General features: G+C 54.8%; 1 protein-coding gene across 2 annotated transcripts in view; it reads right to left on the bottom strand.

Annotated features, from left to right (window-relative positions):
- Positions 1-226: 226 nt before the first annotated feature.
- Positions 227-17256, bottom strand: part of LINGO3 (leucine rich repeat and Ig domain containing 3) — a 116791-nt gene continuing 99761 nt past the window's right edge. Inside the window, exons 3-4 of one of the 2 annotated variants that reach the window (XM_034755447.1) lie at positions 12869-12948; positions 227-4458 (exon numbers count right to left, since the gene is read on the bottom strand). In XM_034755447.1, the coding sequence (XP_034611338.1) occupies positions 2607-4424 (1818 nt within the window). In that variant the 5' untranslated portion in view covers positions 4425-4458; positions 12869-12948 and the 3' untranslated portion in view covers positions 227-2606. The remainder of the gene's footprint in view (positions 4459-12868; positions 12949-17256) is intronic. The other variant, XM_034755448.1, reaches the window with a different exon arrangement.

Genomic DNA, 17256 nt, shown 5'->3' with positions numbered 1-17256 from the left:
CCGCGCTGTAAAGAAACGCCGTCCCTTTAGACATGGCCTTCAGTGGGGAAGAGGTGCAGCTCCGGGCCTGTCCCGGCACTCCTTAGCATCGCTCTGTGGGACTGTTAAACACCCACAGATCCTGGGCAAACCCCGAATCCAGTTCACGCCCACCTGGGCTAGTCACTTGCCTCCCCCCCCGCTGAGCTTAACGGGGGTTTCTCTGTGGGTTGTGTGTCTGTGTGGGGCGCGTGCCTTTGTTATGCTATTGTTTAAATAGCTGTTTATTTTCCAACCTTGTTACAGCCCTACAGGCACACGAACATCTGGCGTTGTTTTTCCACTGCCTCGCTGGTCTCTGAAGGCCCTGCAGAGCTTGCAAGCCAAAGGACCAGACGGCTGGTGGGTTAAATGGAGCTCGCTGGGATAAAAGACCAGCTGGTTTTGGGGTGACCCTTTCTTCACATGGCTCGGGCTATGATTGCATAGCTCGGGCGCTCTCTCTTGCGGCATGGGTCGGACTCTCTGTTTCAATGCGTTTGGCTCATTCGCTGTCTCTCTGCACAGGTCAGGACGTCTCTTTTTCCACTAGTGGCGGCCCCTTTTGATATGGGGGTGCCCTCTCAGAGAGTCAGGGGCTCCAAACTGCCCGTGCATTTGTGCATGCCCATTAGGGCACGCACAAGCGCACACCTAATTTGTACACACAGTTGCCATAGTAATAGATGCAAACTGGGTAACCGCACAATTGGCTGGGCAGTTAGATGCATGGCCAGATAAAACATTCCCCCTTTCATCCAGGATGGGTGACGGGGCCTCTACCCCCAACAGGCTCAGGGGACAGGGACCCTCCATTCCCACAGGGGAACAGAGCGACTCCTCATCACCCCGCCCCACTGTGTGCCCACTCCACCCCGCTGTCCTCTGGGAGCAGCTCCCCTGAGAACAGGAATGGGGGACTCCTCCTTCTCCCCAGGCAGGTGCCGACTCTGTGGGTGCTCCGGAACTGGAGCACCCATGGAAAAAAATAATGGGTGCTCAGCACCCACCAGTCACAGCTGTTGGAGGGTGCCACTGCCCAACAGCTTTTCCACCATGTGGCCGTCACCGAACAGCTGTTTGGTGGCTTGGGGAGGGGCTTGGGGTGGGTGGAGAGTGGGCAGGAAGTGGTGGAGTGAGGGTGGGGCCTCAGGGGAGGAGGCGGAGCCAGGGGTGGGAAGAGGCAGGGCGAGGGCGGGGCCTCGAGGAAAGAGGTGGGGTGGGGGTGGGGCCTCAGGAGAGGGGGGCGGAGCAGGGGCGGGAATAGGGCGTGGCCTCGAGGGAAGAGGTGGGGTGGGGGTGGGGCCTGGGGGAGGAGCAGGGCTGGAACAGACCAGAGAGGCCAGCAGCAGCGAGAGACACAGTCCATATGGTGTCATTTTTTACCGTGGAGATTTTGTCCGCGCCTCTCGAGATGTAGGGATGGGCTCTCCCCCGGAAGAGCTCCCAGCCTCCTGCCAACATGGCAGAATTTGCTGCCAGGCCCAGCCTAAAAGCAGGTAGCCTGTGCGAATGCACACGAGAGCCCTATGTAGCCCGGGAGAGACGCATACACGCGAGCCAGCTAGCTAGGCTCCGAGCCTTCGGAGGCCTGGCCATAACTCACAGGGACTGCGCTTCCCGTTTCTTCTGCCGCCACAACCCGCAGCCTGGTCTCTGGCTTCGAACGCCAGCGTGCTTTGGTGAAATACCGCTCAGCGCCAATGGGGTGGCATTCGTGCCTGCACAGACCCGTATGGCCGGAAGGGACTGTCGGGTTGGGTTATTATTGCTTGTGCAGGACGATCCCTCCCCGGGCGCCGGGCTTTGCAAGCTTCAGAGGTTTCCCCTTCTTCCGAATGCTGAGAACTCGTCCCAGGCACAGCGTTGGATCGAGCGTTGGATCGAGCCGCCCAGGCCGGTTGGTGCGCGTGCCGGGGCAGCTGGGAGCTGCCCTCGCTCTGCTCTGCGGGAGTCCTTTGTCGCACAGGAAGACTTCTGTTGGAAATTCATTAAAAAAAACACCTCCCAACAAATTAAATACGAACCATAGACCACAACCGAGAAAGGGTTCCACATCGTCTCTTAAAAAAGGAAGCTGGTTCTCCGGGCCCAGACGCTGCTTGCTCATGGTCTGGAAAATGCATAGTTGATACAAAAGAAAGTTAGCTCCATTGCGAGGCCCAGACCCACAAGGGCTGTGCATGCCTCCTTGGCCCGCGCTTGCCCTCTGGGACCTGGGCGTGGGGGGGTCTCACAGCTCCAAGAAGGTGGGGTGTGCTCAGAAATGAGAATAAGCCGCTGGGAGGCACCTGGGGCCGTTTCCAGTGATGCTTCTGCTCAATTCAGTTGTGTGGCAAGACCAATGAGGAAAACTGCTCGCTCCTCCCAGTCGCTTCCAAGCCCTTGTGGTCGAATCGAGCCAACGTCCCAGCCAGGTTCCGCCGCGAGTTTTACTGCCTCGACCCTCAGGGGAGCGCAGCCACCTGACGAGACGAAGTGCTCACTTGGAAAACAAAGGAAGGATGCTCTGACCCCCTGCCCGGCCCTTGGAGGGCCCCATTTGGCGGCAGGCAGTGGACTAGGAACCAGCCTCCTCCTGGAGCCGCTCAGATCATCTTCATGTTGAACTTCCTGGCGCTGCCCTGCCCGGCGGTGGTGGTGGGGCCATCCACTTTGCGGAAGGAGTATTCCACGGTGAAGTTGTTTTTGTGCTGTCCCCGCCCCCGGCTCCACACAAAGAGGAGCAGGAAGCAGAAGAGCACGACCCCAAGGAAGGTGATGCAGCCCATGGCTGTGGAGACCAGGATGGTCTTGAGGTCCAGTGTAAACTTTAAGAAGACTTGCGTGTTGTTGTGGAAGGTGTCGTTGAACTCGCTGAGGTACAAGGTCCGGTTTGCATAAAGGGAGCCATCCACGGGATGCCCCTTGACTGTCAAGGTGGCAAAGTAGGTGTCATTGCCTCCGGCATTGCTAGCGATGCAAATGTAGGTGCCACTGTCTTGGACCTGGGCAAAGCGGATTTCCAATGTGCCCCCGGGCAAGACGGTGGCTCGCCCAGTGCTCTTGGTGGTGATCATCCTGTGCTGAGGGGAGACCCAAATGATGGCAGGAACGGGCTCTCCGTCTGCACGGCAAAGGAAGGAGACAGACTGCCCTTCACGGGCTGTTATGTGCTGCAACTTTCGGTCCCTGATTTTGGGCTTTTGGCAGGTGAAGTACTCAAAGAGTATGGAGTCCGGGAAGTCACGCAGGGCGTTGCCCTGGATCTCAGGGGGTGAGGAGCACATGGGCTGCTGCCCGTCGAAGTTGAGCGTCTTGCGGCGCTGTAGAATCCAGAGGAGGCGGCAGTCGCAGGCCAGCGGGTTCCTGTCCACGCGCAGCGTCTCCAGCGTGTTCACTGAATGGAAGGTGCTCTCCTCCAGGGTGGAGAGGAAATTGTTGGAGAGGTTGAGGAGGCGGATTTGCCTCAAGCCAGAGAACGCTTGAGGCTCCACGGAGACCAGGAAGGCACCCACCATGTGGAGCTCTCGCAGCCTGAGGAGGTCCTTGAAGGAGCCCTTGGGCACAGTGCTGATGGGGTTATAAGACAAGTTCAGGTACATGAGGTACACCAGGTTCCTCAAGGCGGCCGTGGGCACTGCCGTGATGTTGGTGTAGGTGATGGAGAGTGACGTGAGGTTTAGGCCCTGGAAGCCGGTGGGCGAGATGTCCTCCAGCAGCGGCCAGTTGTCGATCTCCAGCTGCAGGAGATTGTAGAGCTTCTTGAAGTTCCCATCTTCCACCGCGGAGATGCTGAGGTGTCGGAGCCGCAGGACCTCCAGGTTTTGGAGGTAGGAAAGGGATTCGGCCGAGATGGCCGTCAGGTTGCATTTCTCTATGGTCAGCTGCTCCAGGCCTAGGAGGCCAGAGAAAGCCCGTTGGGAGATGTACACCAAGTCGTTGTCTCCCACCTCCAGGTTCTTCAGGTTCCTCAGGTCCTGGAACGTGTAGTCCAGCAGGATGACTATTTTGTTCTCGCTGATGTCCAGGAGGGTGAGATTGGTCAGCTTGGTGAAGACTCCAGAAGGGATCAGCTTGAGTTGGTTGCCTCGGAGCCGCAAGATCTGAAGGTGAAACAGGTTGCTGAAGGCTCCGGGCTCCACACTGACGATGATGTTCTCGCTTAAATCGAGTTCCTCCAGCAAAGGGTAAGGGGACAGGTCCCCCGGGTTCAGGCAGCGGATCCGGTTCTTGCTGAGCTCCAGAACCTTGGTCTCGGTGGGGATCCCCTCGGGGATGGAGGTGAGGCGTTTGCGATGGCACACCACCGACTTGATCTGAGGAGCGCACTCGCAGCGAGCCGGGCAGGCCTCCACGGGGGCTGTGCTCAGAAGAATCCAATGGAGGCCCAGGACTGGAAGCCAACATGTCATTGTGTAGAGCATGATCTTATGGTCGCACTACCATTCTCCCATGCACCTGGAAGAGAAAGACAGAAGCCGTGTTAACCGACTGAACCCATGAGATGCTAACAAGGTCCTGCGAAGCTCCAGGTCCGGCTGACTGACAGCTTTGCACGCTGTTGTTCTTTAACAACACTTCACTCTGCGTTAGCACCTTTCGCTCAAGGGCTTCTAATGCTCCCCTCGCCACAGTATCAATAATAATACTTAGCACTTGATGAATTCAAAGCGCTATGCACACATGAATTAAATAAGCCTTACAACCCGCTGTGAAATGTCACTACTATTTTGAAGACGGGGAAACTGAGGCACGGGGAGGCAAAGTGACTTGCGAAAGGTCACCCGACAGAGGCAGGATTAGCACTCAGGACCACCTGCCCGCACTGATTCCTAATTCAGACCATGCGGCCTGTGGCAGGGCTGGATAACGGAGTGATTCAGGTAACTGAGTCTGGCCCTTAAAGGCGTGTGTCCCAAGTCATGGTTCTCAGAGGCCCAGCAGCCTTCAAGCCCTTGTTCTCAAAATCCCCTTTGGAACAAGGCCTCGTCTACACACAGGTGGCACTGGTTTAGCAAAAGCTTTGCTGTTAAACCAATTCAGTTAAACCAGTGTAACTTTGAGTGTGGACCTTCTTATATCAATTTTACCCGAAGTTCGTTTCAGAAGGGGAAGCTTAAACTGGTGCAAGCCAGGTTTAAACCCATGTGACGGTGCCCACACACAAAGAGTCCCCATGCTGAGTTAACATCACACCGTCAGTTAAATTGACGCAACTTCTGTGCGTACAGTAGCTTCGGTGTTTTCAGATGCACACATTTGGGTCTGTGGCCTGGTCCAAACTTAACAGCTCGGTCAACATAGCTACGGTGCTCAGGGGTCAAAATTCACATCTCCGGAGCGGTGTCGCTATGCTGGGCGAACCCCTGGTGTAGACGCTGTCAATCTAGCTACTGCTAATCAGAGAAGTGGATTATCTAATGCTGGGGGGGAAAAAACCTTCCATCACTGTAAGAAGTGTCTACACTATGGTGCAACAGGAGCACTGCTACAGCTCCGTATCTGTGCTGTTCAGCACCCATAGTGTAGACGTGTCCTGTGATTATCCTGACACAGAGGGAGCAAACGTTGTGTGTGTGTAAATTGTAAGTGGTGTGACTGGTGCACTGAATGGCTCTGCCCTCCTGCCCCACCTTGGTCCCACAGCACTCCCATTGTGATGGGTGTGTGTGTGACATCCTGCAAGACACAGCACGCACAGGCTGTTCACACAGCGCGGATCAGAGGCGTCCCTGTCAGCGTTTGGATTAGGAAGTCTGCAGATTGTACAATTCATTCTTTGTAGATTATAGATTACTGCCGACCTCTGACCCTGAATTATAATGCATGGGCCTTAGCCTCCTCCATTTGTCCTCCAACTGATGAAACTGTCCCCGTTTTGCAGGGATTAGAATTTTTCTATCAACTTAATTTTTCTCTGCACTCCCCTGCATCCTCCCCAACCCCCCCACCCCGACCCATTTTTTTCTTGCAGTCTTTCCCCTGCCTTGCTTCCAGATCCTTTGCCCTTTCTCTGCCAGCGTCCATCTGTCTATCTCACAATGCTTTACACACTCTAATTAGACTTCACACTAGGCAGGTGTTATTAGCCCCATTTTACAGCCTGGGGAAGTGAGGTGAAGAAAGCTGGAGTGACTTGCCAAAGGATACGCTGGCCGGGGCAGGCCCGTAACTCAGCAGTCGGCCGTGTCCTTCACTATCCACTAGGCCATGCTTCCCCCTCCATTCATATAATGAGTTTAGTGGTCACTGGCTATTCCCTTGTTGGCCAGGTCACCAGAGCTGGAGTTTGTGAACCTTCTGGACACAGGCAAAGCTCCCCTGAGTGCTTGGCAGAGGTAATAGTGTGATGAGCCTAATTTTACATTGGTGCAGAATTAATGATCTGCTATGATATTTTATACCATAGTGCAAGGTGCTGTACAAACACAGAGCAAATAGACAGCCCCTGTCCCAGATGGCTGCTACTCATCAAAGTAGTTTCCAATCAATTTATTGGTAGGGTCAATGTACCTGACAGCTCAGAGCTGTGAAAATCGAACTAAACACCAACAATGCACGCGAGGGCAGGCTGAGCGTATGTGCTTGCCAGAGACTCGAACAAGCCATCGCAGGGTTCACGTTATACCCTCCCTCCCCAGCCAGGGGTTCTCCCAAAAGCCGTGGCACCTGGAGCAGCGGGGAGCACAACCCGAGTCTCCAGCCTAGTGCAGCCTGTCCTTCTCCACCCTCCTCTCCTGGGAGCCCTGACAGATCCAGTCACTCCTTTCTCTGCTGACATCTGGCTTATGAGCCTGTCTGCCTGGCTTACTCCTCTTGTCTCTTTCAGTCATTTCTTATTACCAGGCCCTCCTTCGTTAACTGGCTCTCGCCGCTCCAGCTGACAGCCCATTAACGAGCCGTCCCCGTTTCTGTGTGCCGGAGCTGTGGGCCGCTCCATTCGATAAATAGCTGGGATCTGCCACATCGCGCAGCCGGGCCTACTCCTGGCCACCGTGGTACCATCACCGTGGTTATCTGATGGCACCAGGGACCAGGCCTAGCTTCGCTGACTACAGCAGAGTTTCACCAGGGCTGGATCTGGTCTAATGAGCCACAGAGACGTCAAGAATTATAACATTCAAAAACCAGTCGGAGAACACTTCAATCTCCCCGGTCACTCGATTACAGACCTCAAAGTCGCAATATTACAACAAAAAACCTCCAACGAGAGACTGCTGAATTGGAATTAATTTGCAAATTGGACACCATTAAATTAGGCTTGAATAAAGCCTGGGAGTGGATGGGTCATTACACAAAGTAAGCCGATTTCCCCATGTTTATTTTCCCCCACTACGGTTACTCACACCTTCTTGTCAACTGCTGGAAATGGGCCTTTTTGATTACCACTACAAAAAGGTTTTTTTTTTCTCTCCCGCTGGTAATAGCTCATCACTCTCGTTAGCGTGTGTATGGTAACACCCATTGTTTCATATTCTCTGTGTATATGTACAGATCTTCCTACTGTATTTTCCACTGCATGCATCCGATGAAGTGGGCTGTAGCCCACGAAAGCTTATGCTCAAATAAATGTGTTAGTCTCTAAGGTGCCACAAGTACTCCTGTTCTTTTTGCGGATACAGACTAACACGGCTGCTATTCGGAAACAGGCGTTTGGGTCGAAAATGAGACACCGCGAGGCAGGCGAGGCCAAGCAGAGCGCGGAGAGTTTGATGACGCTGGTAGCTGGGGGGGTGTTCACTGGGACCCCCCCCGCTCCCGGGAGACATGCGCGCGTACAGGTTGCGCTATGAGCGCCAACCTCAGCCCAGGTCCAGCTCAAGGTTCCCAGAGCACCCCCGAGCTCTCCGGTATGGGGCAAAGCTGGCGTCAACCCATGGTGCTGGTGCAGCGGGAGAGCTTGTGTTGTGTGACTCAGCCTTCGGGGGTCACTTGAACCTCAAAAGGCAGCTTTGGGCCAGGGATCCAAGTGAGCCCACTATCTGTCTAATCTGCCTCTCTCCCAGCACATCATAACAACCTCCAGTACCCTAAGGGTTAATATGTTAGTGGGTGGTGAGGGGGGTTTAAGACCCAGGAGTGCTGTGGATTCAAGACTGTGCAGAAGACACATTAAAAAAATCTTGTACCCGGGACACACACACGCATCGCTGCAAAGCTCGTCAAACATGCCTCGGTAGCCAACGGCTGCTATTTAGCTAATGAAGTGGCAGCGGCTGCCCGCAGCCCCGCAGCTGCGAAGAGCCCACTTGAATCAATGAGGCTGCGCTGCGTTTACACCGGCGCAACTGGGAGCAGAATCCCACCCTAACGCTTCAGTCACTCCGATGATTGCAGCTGTTTTCCCTCAGCATGGAACGAGCTGTGGGGAGAGGCGCTGCCTCGGGCCAGGTCCCAGAGGACACGTGGGTGTGGGTAGCGTTCTCAAAAGCACCTATCAGAGTTAGGAGCCCATTTTCAAAAGGGACTTAGGCCCAGCGTTTCAAGGGACTTAGGTACCTAAAGCTGCAGAGATGCATCTTGAGCAAGAGTCACAAAGCGCCTTATGCACCTAACTGCCACGTTAAGGGCCTAAATCCCAGAATCAGGCCCCCCACTGGGCTCCACAAAAGCCCTGCTCAGCTGCCCCCAAGATCCCTGTAGGCACCTAAACCCACTCGGTGCCTCCAGTTTTGCAGTTAACGTTCCCTTAGCGCCTATGTTTCTGCCTCTGAGCCTGTGCCCTGCAGCCCCACGCCTGGAGACCAGACGCCAAAGCCCCAGAACAACGCACCAACGTGCCTGCAGTAAGTGTGCTCAGAGGAGGAAGAGCACCCTACTGCCTGTAGCCCCCGGTTCCCAGCCCCCCTCCACCTGAGCGGGAGAAAGGTTTTGAAGCAGCCTCTTCCCCCTCTCCGGGGAGCACCCTACGCACCAGCTACGGGACAGCCCAGTGTGGGGCTCCCTCGCCCCAGTGGGATTTTCAAAACCCCCCAAGCACCCAGCTCCCATTGATTTCTGGCTCCTGGCTGTAGCTTTAGGCTCCTGATGACTTCTAACAACCTGGCCCTAAGGCCCAGAACCGCAAAGGTCTTTAGGTGCCTAAGTTCCATTGAAACCAACGAGAGTTAAGGACTGGAAGTTAGCAGCCTAGCTCAGTCCTGTTTGAAACAGGGCTTAGGCGCCTTGGACACTGTTACCCCATCTCACTAAAACCACCTCCCCCGCTGGCACGAACCAACCCGCCTCGCCAGGCCCAGCAGAGAGGTCAAGGCGGGCCTGGGGCCCCGGGCGGCTCTTTCAGGTGGGCGCTCTGGGATAGGCGTGAAGCACACCGCCTCGGCTGCGTCCAGTAATGATCAACAGAGGCTGTGACTCTCCCAGGCTGTCCATCCGACGCCCTTCACTGAAATGTGCTATTTTAGCGGCAGCTGCGGCGGGAATTTGAATGCAGGGGAATCTAGCAGGCTGCTGATGGGGGAGAAACTCCATCCCTCCACCTCTGGTTTATAAGCAGCTTTGTATTTAAACCCTCTTTGCTTCTCCTCATTACCTGTGAGCAGAATATTCAAGGCAGGGGAGAGGCGTGCTGGGGAACGGGAGCACTGGCAGGTTGCCCTGGGGAGGGGCTCGCGCCAATTGGAATGCTGCCCGCTTTGCTGGTTGTGTAATAGGCAATTATCTATTGGCAGAGGCGGTGCAACGGGAGGGCATAGGAGCCAGGGAGCTGGTGCGAGGAGCAGGCACCCACCGGAGCATGGTGCCTTCTAGCTCTTGGCCTGTGCGCAAGACTCCTTAGATCTCCGTACTTGCTGCGAGATTTCACACTAGGTCGTCGGCACGCTCCTTTGCGGGATGCCGGCCTGGCTGGCCTCCCCGAGCTGCCGCGTGGCGTGGGCAGGAGAGGGAGCGGCAGGGACGCTAAGTGGCTATGGAAAGCCCCTGGCAGCTATGTTTAGCCATGCAGCTGTCACCCAATGTCACTGACTGCAGGAGCCCGTGGGGGGCAAGGCAGACATGGTAGAGTTCGCTGGGAGCTGAGCGACCTGCTCTGTCTCGGGCCAGAAGCCCGTTCGAGCTGGGGAAATTGGGGCCAGAGACCGCTCGCGACCCCGACTCACTGGGCCGTGAGCCAGCGATGGCTGCCCCTTCCGCTCGATGGGTGCTGCCCACTCACACGCTGCAGGTCACGCCGTGGGCCTGTGTGCGTGTATGCCCACGTGTGCGTGTGCACACCTGAGTACATGGGCCTGGGTGCTCATGTTCATATGTGTGCATCGGCACATGCAGGAGTATGTACTCGTGTGTGTGTGTGTGTGTATGGGTGTGTGTACATGCGTGTGTGTGTACATCTGTGTGTGTATGTATGTACATGTGTGTGTGTACGTGTGTGTGTGTACATGCGTATGTGCGCACACATGCCGCCTGGGGAAGGGGGGATGGGCTCAGCTAGGAGCCTCTGGCCAGAGACCACCCCATTCAACGTGACGCATTTGAAAAATGCTTCTTGCTACCTCGGCCCTCAGGTTATCTATGGCCAGCAGAGTTAAGGACAATAAGGACAATCTCCATCATTGGAGATTTTTTCAGAGCAGGTTGGACAAACACCTGCCAGGGCTGGTCTAGATAATACCGAGTCCCGCCAGGAGTGCAGGGGGCTGGAGCAGCTGACCTCTCGAGGCCCCTTCCCGTCCTATGATTCCATGCTGGGTGACTGGCTCCCTTGGAACAGACCAGCACCCGCCGGAACGGTGGCGCTAATGGGAGAGGGGGTGACGGCAAGGCAGGCTCAGGTGACGTGCGCGTTAATCCAACGAGGGCACCGACTAACCCCCACATTTCCCAGCAGTTACACCAGGACGTTGGTTCCCCCTTGAATGTTATTCCACTGCATGGCACCGATGGTGTAAGGGCCACCGGCCAGGGGCTCAGTGTCTGGTCCTGAGATCGCAGTGGGGAGGATGCCGAGACAGAGGGACGTCTCCAGACAGCTGGGAGCTCTTTGCAGCAGGAAATGGGCTGATCTGTGTGGAACACATCCCGGGGTCCTATGGGGAAGGCTACCCCCAGAGAGAGATGTGAGTGACATTGTTTGAACTCACGGGCGCCCCCTCTGCCAAGCTTTTTTGGGGGGAGCGATCAGGTCTGTATAATATGGGGGGTGGTGGGGATAGGGGTCTGGCTGCCCCGTTCCTGAAAGAGGGTCAGCTTACACGGATCTCCCGACTTGAAACATTAAAAAAAAAAAAAAAGGTTTTAACTCATTGAAACGGCCCCTTTTGACATTTTCAGTACAAAAAGTTGCGGGATTTTTGAGTCAAAGCGACTTTACGCTTTGAAATTTTAGTAAATTTAGACTGAAAAAAAAAAAGGTTTAAAAAAGTCAAAATCCAAATGAACCATTCGGACTGGACTGAACTGACGTTTTTTCAATTTGTCAGGTCGCAAAAATTTTCTAGATTTTGACTTTTTCTCCGGATTCGGGGCGGGAAAATCTCCCAGGACGGGAAAACCATCTCCTGCCCAGCCTTGCCCATCACCAGAGTATCTGCCAAGGGATCAGTCTTGTCAGGAGAACTGGCGTCAGGCCCTTAGGGGAAGCAATATCACAGCTCTGACCGGTGCTCTCTCTGGGGACAGCCCCAAGGCATCCAGAGCAAGGCCTGGAACAGCTCGTGAGTGCCAAGTTTTGGAAGTGATCATTAGATCCTGACAGCCGAGTTCCTCTAATAGCTTCGGCAGCCTCTGGCTATTGGCGTTGAAGGATATGCCCCCCGCCGAGGACATTCCTCCATCCCTAACCACAAATGATTTCAGATCTAGGACCGGCCACGTCCACCTGTATGTCAGTACCTGGAGTTGATGGTGGTGCAGTCCCACCTGTGACGGGAGTTAGAACACAAGGCGACTATAACCTCAGCACACCTTCCAGATCTGCCCCCACTCTCACCCCAGCCTCAAACCAGGGCAGGCAGGAGTCTGCTTGCCCCAGTGCCCAGCGATGGGTCCAACAGGACCCCGTGACTGGGGACAAAGGGTGAGTGGAGCCACCTTCAATCAACCACAGATACCCCTGGCTCCACCCACCCTTTGTCTCCAGTCTCAAGGCCATTGTGGAACCATCAGTGTCCTTCACCATCTCCAACTGGCCAAGGGAGCCCGTCCCTTCCTCGCAGACGAGAGCCCTGCCAGTCAATGGCCTGTTTGCTACCTTGGGGCTGGCCTCGCTGGACGGTCTACGCAGGACTGGGTTTGAAGGCAGTCGGAAGAATCAACTTGCACAGAAGGTGGCCATGCACCCATGCAGGGGAGCAGGTTCTTGCACCTCTGCACTGCTTGTGGGTGCTCCAGAGACTGGCGCTGGGGACGCAGCAGGGGGCGCTCTTCCCTAAAGGTTTGGCCTGGGGCGAAGGCTCCTGGGGAGGGGTATCAGTCTGAGTTTTGGGCAGAGGCTGAGGGGCAGGTTGGTTGGAGGGAGGTGACGTGGCAGGGGTGTGTGTGGGTTTGGGACAAAGGTTCGGGGGGGCTCAGTTCTGAGTTTATCCAAACTGGTTCAGCCTTCTCTGCTTCTGAAATCTACAGAAATTCTCCCCTGGCTCTGTCCAAGACCCCTCCTCATGGTGTTTCTCTCTTCATCCCAGGCCTGTGTCTTTAGGGGGGCTAGTTTTCTCCCTGCCCCCTTTGGGCCTGTCTCTCCCTTCTAATGCCCCTGGATGTGCCCAGCTCCCCCCCCCCCCCCCCGCCGCCGCCCCATTGCACCCCCCCCTTTCCGTTGTGACAAGGATTTTAACAAGAAGAGAAAACGGCAGCTGAACAAATCAATTGGCGTAAGAATCCGAGGATGGTAACAAGAGCCGAAAATGCCACCCAAGGACTTTGATTCACTGACCTTGTGGAGATGGTAACTAGGCTGGAAAATGGCAGACACACCTGTTCTTTCTTGTTACCCTCTGGAGACGCTGATGGGGCCTGAGGACATGAATGCAGGTCAAGGAGTTAGCACCAGACTGGCAGCCCATGACTGTCCCCTGATACAGGGCTGGGGGGGTACTGGGCTGGGTGTTCGTGCATAAGGTTACTAAGGACAGTGATCAATCATCGGGGTGTTGTGGAGAAACGCGACTGATGGAGGTAACATGGGCCAGATCTCTGCTCTGCCAGTCCTGGGCACCCACACAGCTCTGCTGGTGCCCCTCACTCCTCACCGGCACCACCCCCAGGGCCAGATTAACATGTCAGCAAGTTAGGCACATGCCTGGGGCCCAGATTTGTGGGGGTCACCAAAATGCCTTGGATCCAGATTTGTGTGTGTTTGTGTGTTTGTGTTTGTGTGTGTGTGTGGGGGGGGGGGAGGGTTGTCAGTGTGGCTGGGCCAAACCTGAGTGGCGCTGTGACCCCATGTGCCAGGTCTCAATGCCGCTCACTGAAATTTGGCCCAGCCACCCCCCTGTCACGACCCCCCCAGTCTGAGCCATCAGAATGCTCACAACCCCCCCGAAAGTCCAACATGCCCCCACAGGGGGTGTGCCCCCCGGTTGAGAATCTCTGTTTAGAAGGTCAGAGCCCAGAACTGCACGTTTGGCTAAGGCCCTGTGATGGGTTAATCCCCCTGCAGCTAGTCTAGTCCTTGCCAATCCCACAGCTCTGCCAAAGCCCCTCGTGACTGCTACACAATCGCCTGCCATCCCTGGGAGAGATGGTCCAAACCACCAAGTTCAGAGTCAGATCCAACTTCCCACGAATTCATGGCGGGGGGGGGGGAGGGGTTAGTTTGGGACCATCTGCTTCCTGGCAAGCCTGGCTGAGTACCCCAACGTTTAGAGGTGGAGTCAAGCTGTCAAAATGTGGCTTTCAAACTCCCTGAAGTTTGACGTTTCCTGGATTCCCAACCCAGAGGGCAATGGCGATTGAGGGTTCTGAATATACAACTTCAGACAGTTAAGTGGAGTTATTGTAGCTTCCCTGCTCAACATCTTCAGACAGAATCTCTCTTCGACAGCTGTCAGGTACAGCTGTGAATGGGTGTCTAGGCGATAGCGCGGGGCTCTGGGACTCTGCTCTCCTGGGTTCTAGTCCTAGGTCCGGCACGCAAGTCCCATTCCCCTCTCTGCGCCTCATTTGACCTGTTTGTAAATGGGTATAATGCTGCTGGGATGAGTGTAACCACTGCTCTCTGCTGGAAGGAATCAGAACAGCTCCCTGTGTGTCAGAGTATTTAGCACGCCGATGGGCGATGAACCCCCAGGATCCTGGCAGCCAGGTCAGCTGTGCTAGGATGCGTCCCTGGCCCCGTCCCCAATTGGCCATCACGGAGCGCTAAACAGCCCTCTAGCTTCTGATGCCATGTGCTGGCACCCAGCTGGGCTGTGGAGAGGGGCCTCCAGTCATTATACACAGGAACCATTCAAGCACTCGGGGAGAGCGAATCAATCAAAGGGGGCTGATTTCAGCAGTGGAAGGAGAAGCTCTCAGCAGACTCGACTCTGCTCCCCACAACAGGCCTGTTTATCTGCCACCTCTCCACCGGGCCCCAGTCTCCCCCCCACAACCCTCCCCCTCCTGGCTGCAGTATTTATCGGCTTCACACTCTCACTAATGCCTCCCTTCCTCTGCATGTCTTATCTCGATCAGTCAACAGCATCTATCCCTTTCTCAGCCATCTATCTACAATATGTATCTAAGCAGCTCTGGTCTTCCTGTTCTCTCTACACCAGATGTGTCTCTCAGCAGACTCTATCTAATGTACTGCTGTATCTACACCATCTTTTAACAAATCCCTGGACACCTAGGACGTCACTAGGCACTTTATGGTCACAGCAGGGATAGAATTTCAGCTTCTGCTCCACAAGCACTGGCTTCTGCCGCTTGACCCACATGAGAATCTCTATAAGCACTATAGGGCTCATGACACACAGCTGCGTCTTTCTGATGCCATCCAATAGGGGGCAACAGAGCATATAAACATTAACCAGTTCACTGCAGTATAATCTCTGTGTAGCAGCTCTCCTGCTCATGGTAACAGTGAACTGGTGACAATACACCAGTTGGCTAGAACTGGTGAATGGGAATGGGATATGCAGTGTTTCTTGTTCCCATCCAGCCTGGGTCAGTAATAAAAAAAATGGGTACCATGGGATTAGAGCTGAAATTTTTAGGATGCAAAGGGTTTTTGTTTTGGAAAAAACGGCCTTTTTTTCTAAAAAAAAAAAAAAAAGTCTAGAAAAACTGCTGACTTTCTAAATTTGGGTTCCCTCCCCTGCCCAGCACAATTTTATCAACATTTTTATCTACACCATTCTCAGAAGTGATAGTGACATTTTTCGCTTGCCAAAAAATCCCGTGTTTTTGGTAAACAAGACATTTCAACAACTGGTTTCTTTTTTAGTAACAGTTTTGACCTTTATGATGAAAAAATGTCACGAAAAACACGCCTGTGGTTTTGAATCCTGCAAAAGGGAAACCACTTCAGAACCTCTTCAGGTTTTGCAATGTTTTTTTAAATAGAGCAACCAACAACTTCACATGTTGCGCCTTTCGTGAGATGAGTTTCCTGGTTCTCATTCCAAGCCCCAGTGGCCATGTATCTATAATGTAAAACCCGCCAGTATAGATTGTATTTCTTGTGGCCCTTGGTTATTACACTCAGCAGGGAGACCCAGGGCTGACTGAGCCATGCAACCAAGGCATGGTGTGTGTGTGTTTGTGTGTGTGTGTGTGCACGTGTGTGTGCGCTTGGCTTGCTGCGTCTGTTGGTAGGATAAAGCGAAACCTTCTGCCTCAAGGGCTGCCCCGCTCAGACCTTACACCAGTGCGACACACACACACAAGCTATGTCTACATTAGAAATGTGCGTCGACCTACTATAGGTAATGACTGTGGTGATGCATGTTCACGCTACCCTGCAGGAGTCAGTGGTGCACGTCCTCACCAGGAGCGAATCCACCAATCTGAGAAGGGCAGTGTGGGGGAGGTGAGAGCCTGGATTTTCAGCTCCATTGGCTACTCCCTGCCAAGAGCCTGGCTGCCCATTGGCTCCTGGCGGGCTGCCCCCACCCCCACTGCTTCCCGTTCCCTGCCCAGGGCCTTTCCCCTGCCCGTTCTCCGCCGGCAGCCGAGCAGCCTTGTCAGTTTCACGACTCCACCTGGGAGCAGGTCTGAAGGTGCTGGGGCGTCTCCCCACAGCTGGGAGCAGGGTCCATTCTCCCCCAGTTCCCAGTCAGGAGCTGGGGACAGCTGGGCTGTAGCTGCCCCGCTTTCCTGTCAATTTCAGGGCTCCTGCCTTGAAATTGACGAGACAGCCAATAGCTGTGTCTACACAGACCCTGTGTTGCCCTAGCTACAGGGACATAAGCCTTACGCCTCTCCTGGAAGTGGAGTTATGATGTTGGTGCAGTGGGGCACTTACATCGGTGGGAGGACAGCTGGAGTGTAGACACTGACATAATTAGGTGGACATAAGCTGCCTTATGTCGACCTGCGTAGTGTAGACCAGCCCAAAGGTGTGAAGCAATAGTTGGCTGCTAAGCGATATCTGGTGCTGGGGAAATGGTCCAAGGCTCCTTCTAACCTCTCCACTCTTGAGACGTGAACTTTGGGTCTGGTGGGAATTTCAGCCCTGGGTTCAGCAGCCAGTGCAAACTTAGAAAAATCCAGGGCACCAGCGAACTTGGCCGTTGGCGTTCAGCCCCGCTAACGTTCTGTAGCACAGAGCAGGCTGTTGGTGCTCCCCAAGAGTCCCTGGCTCTGTATTTATCTGGCCCGGAAAGCCGGGGTTCCCAACCTTGTTCTTTTTGAGTTCCCTGCCCCCAACATGCTATAAAAGCCCCACGGCCCACCTGGGCCACAACAACTGGGCAACCCCTGAAACCTGCTCGCGGCCCCCCAGGGGGCCCCAGACCCCTGGTTGAGAACCACTGCCATAAAGATCACTCACCGTCGCTGAATTTTTAAGCAACAGGATTTACTATCCCCTCCGGGAGGTGACAGGCTGATGGCTGTCTGGGAGACCCTCTCTGTCATCCCACCTCAGCTCACCTTGCCGTTCTCCTGAGCATGCACCGGGGAAAGGACAGGAAATGCAACCCGTCTCACAGGCAGCAACCAGGGTAGGCCGAACAGGCAGGATCCCATCAGCCGGCCATCCCCTCCATCCTCCCACTAGCCACAGCCACAGGTAGACATACAGCCATGCACAGACGACATACACAGGGGTGCCCACACGCCGCCGCACACACACACACACACACACACACACACACACACACACACACACACACA

The sequence above is a fragment of the Trachemys scripta genome, chromosome 22, assembly GCF_013100865.1.
Source record: "Trachemys scripta elegans isolate TJP31775 chromosome 22, CAS_Tse_1.0, whole genome shotgun sequence".
In the NCBI taxonomy this organism is placed as follows: Eukaryota; Metazoa; Chordata; order Testudines; family Emydidae; genus Trachemys; species Trachemys scripta.
This window is presented reverse-complemented; position numbering and strand designations above follow the sequence as displayed.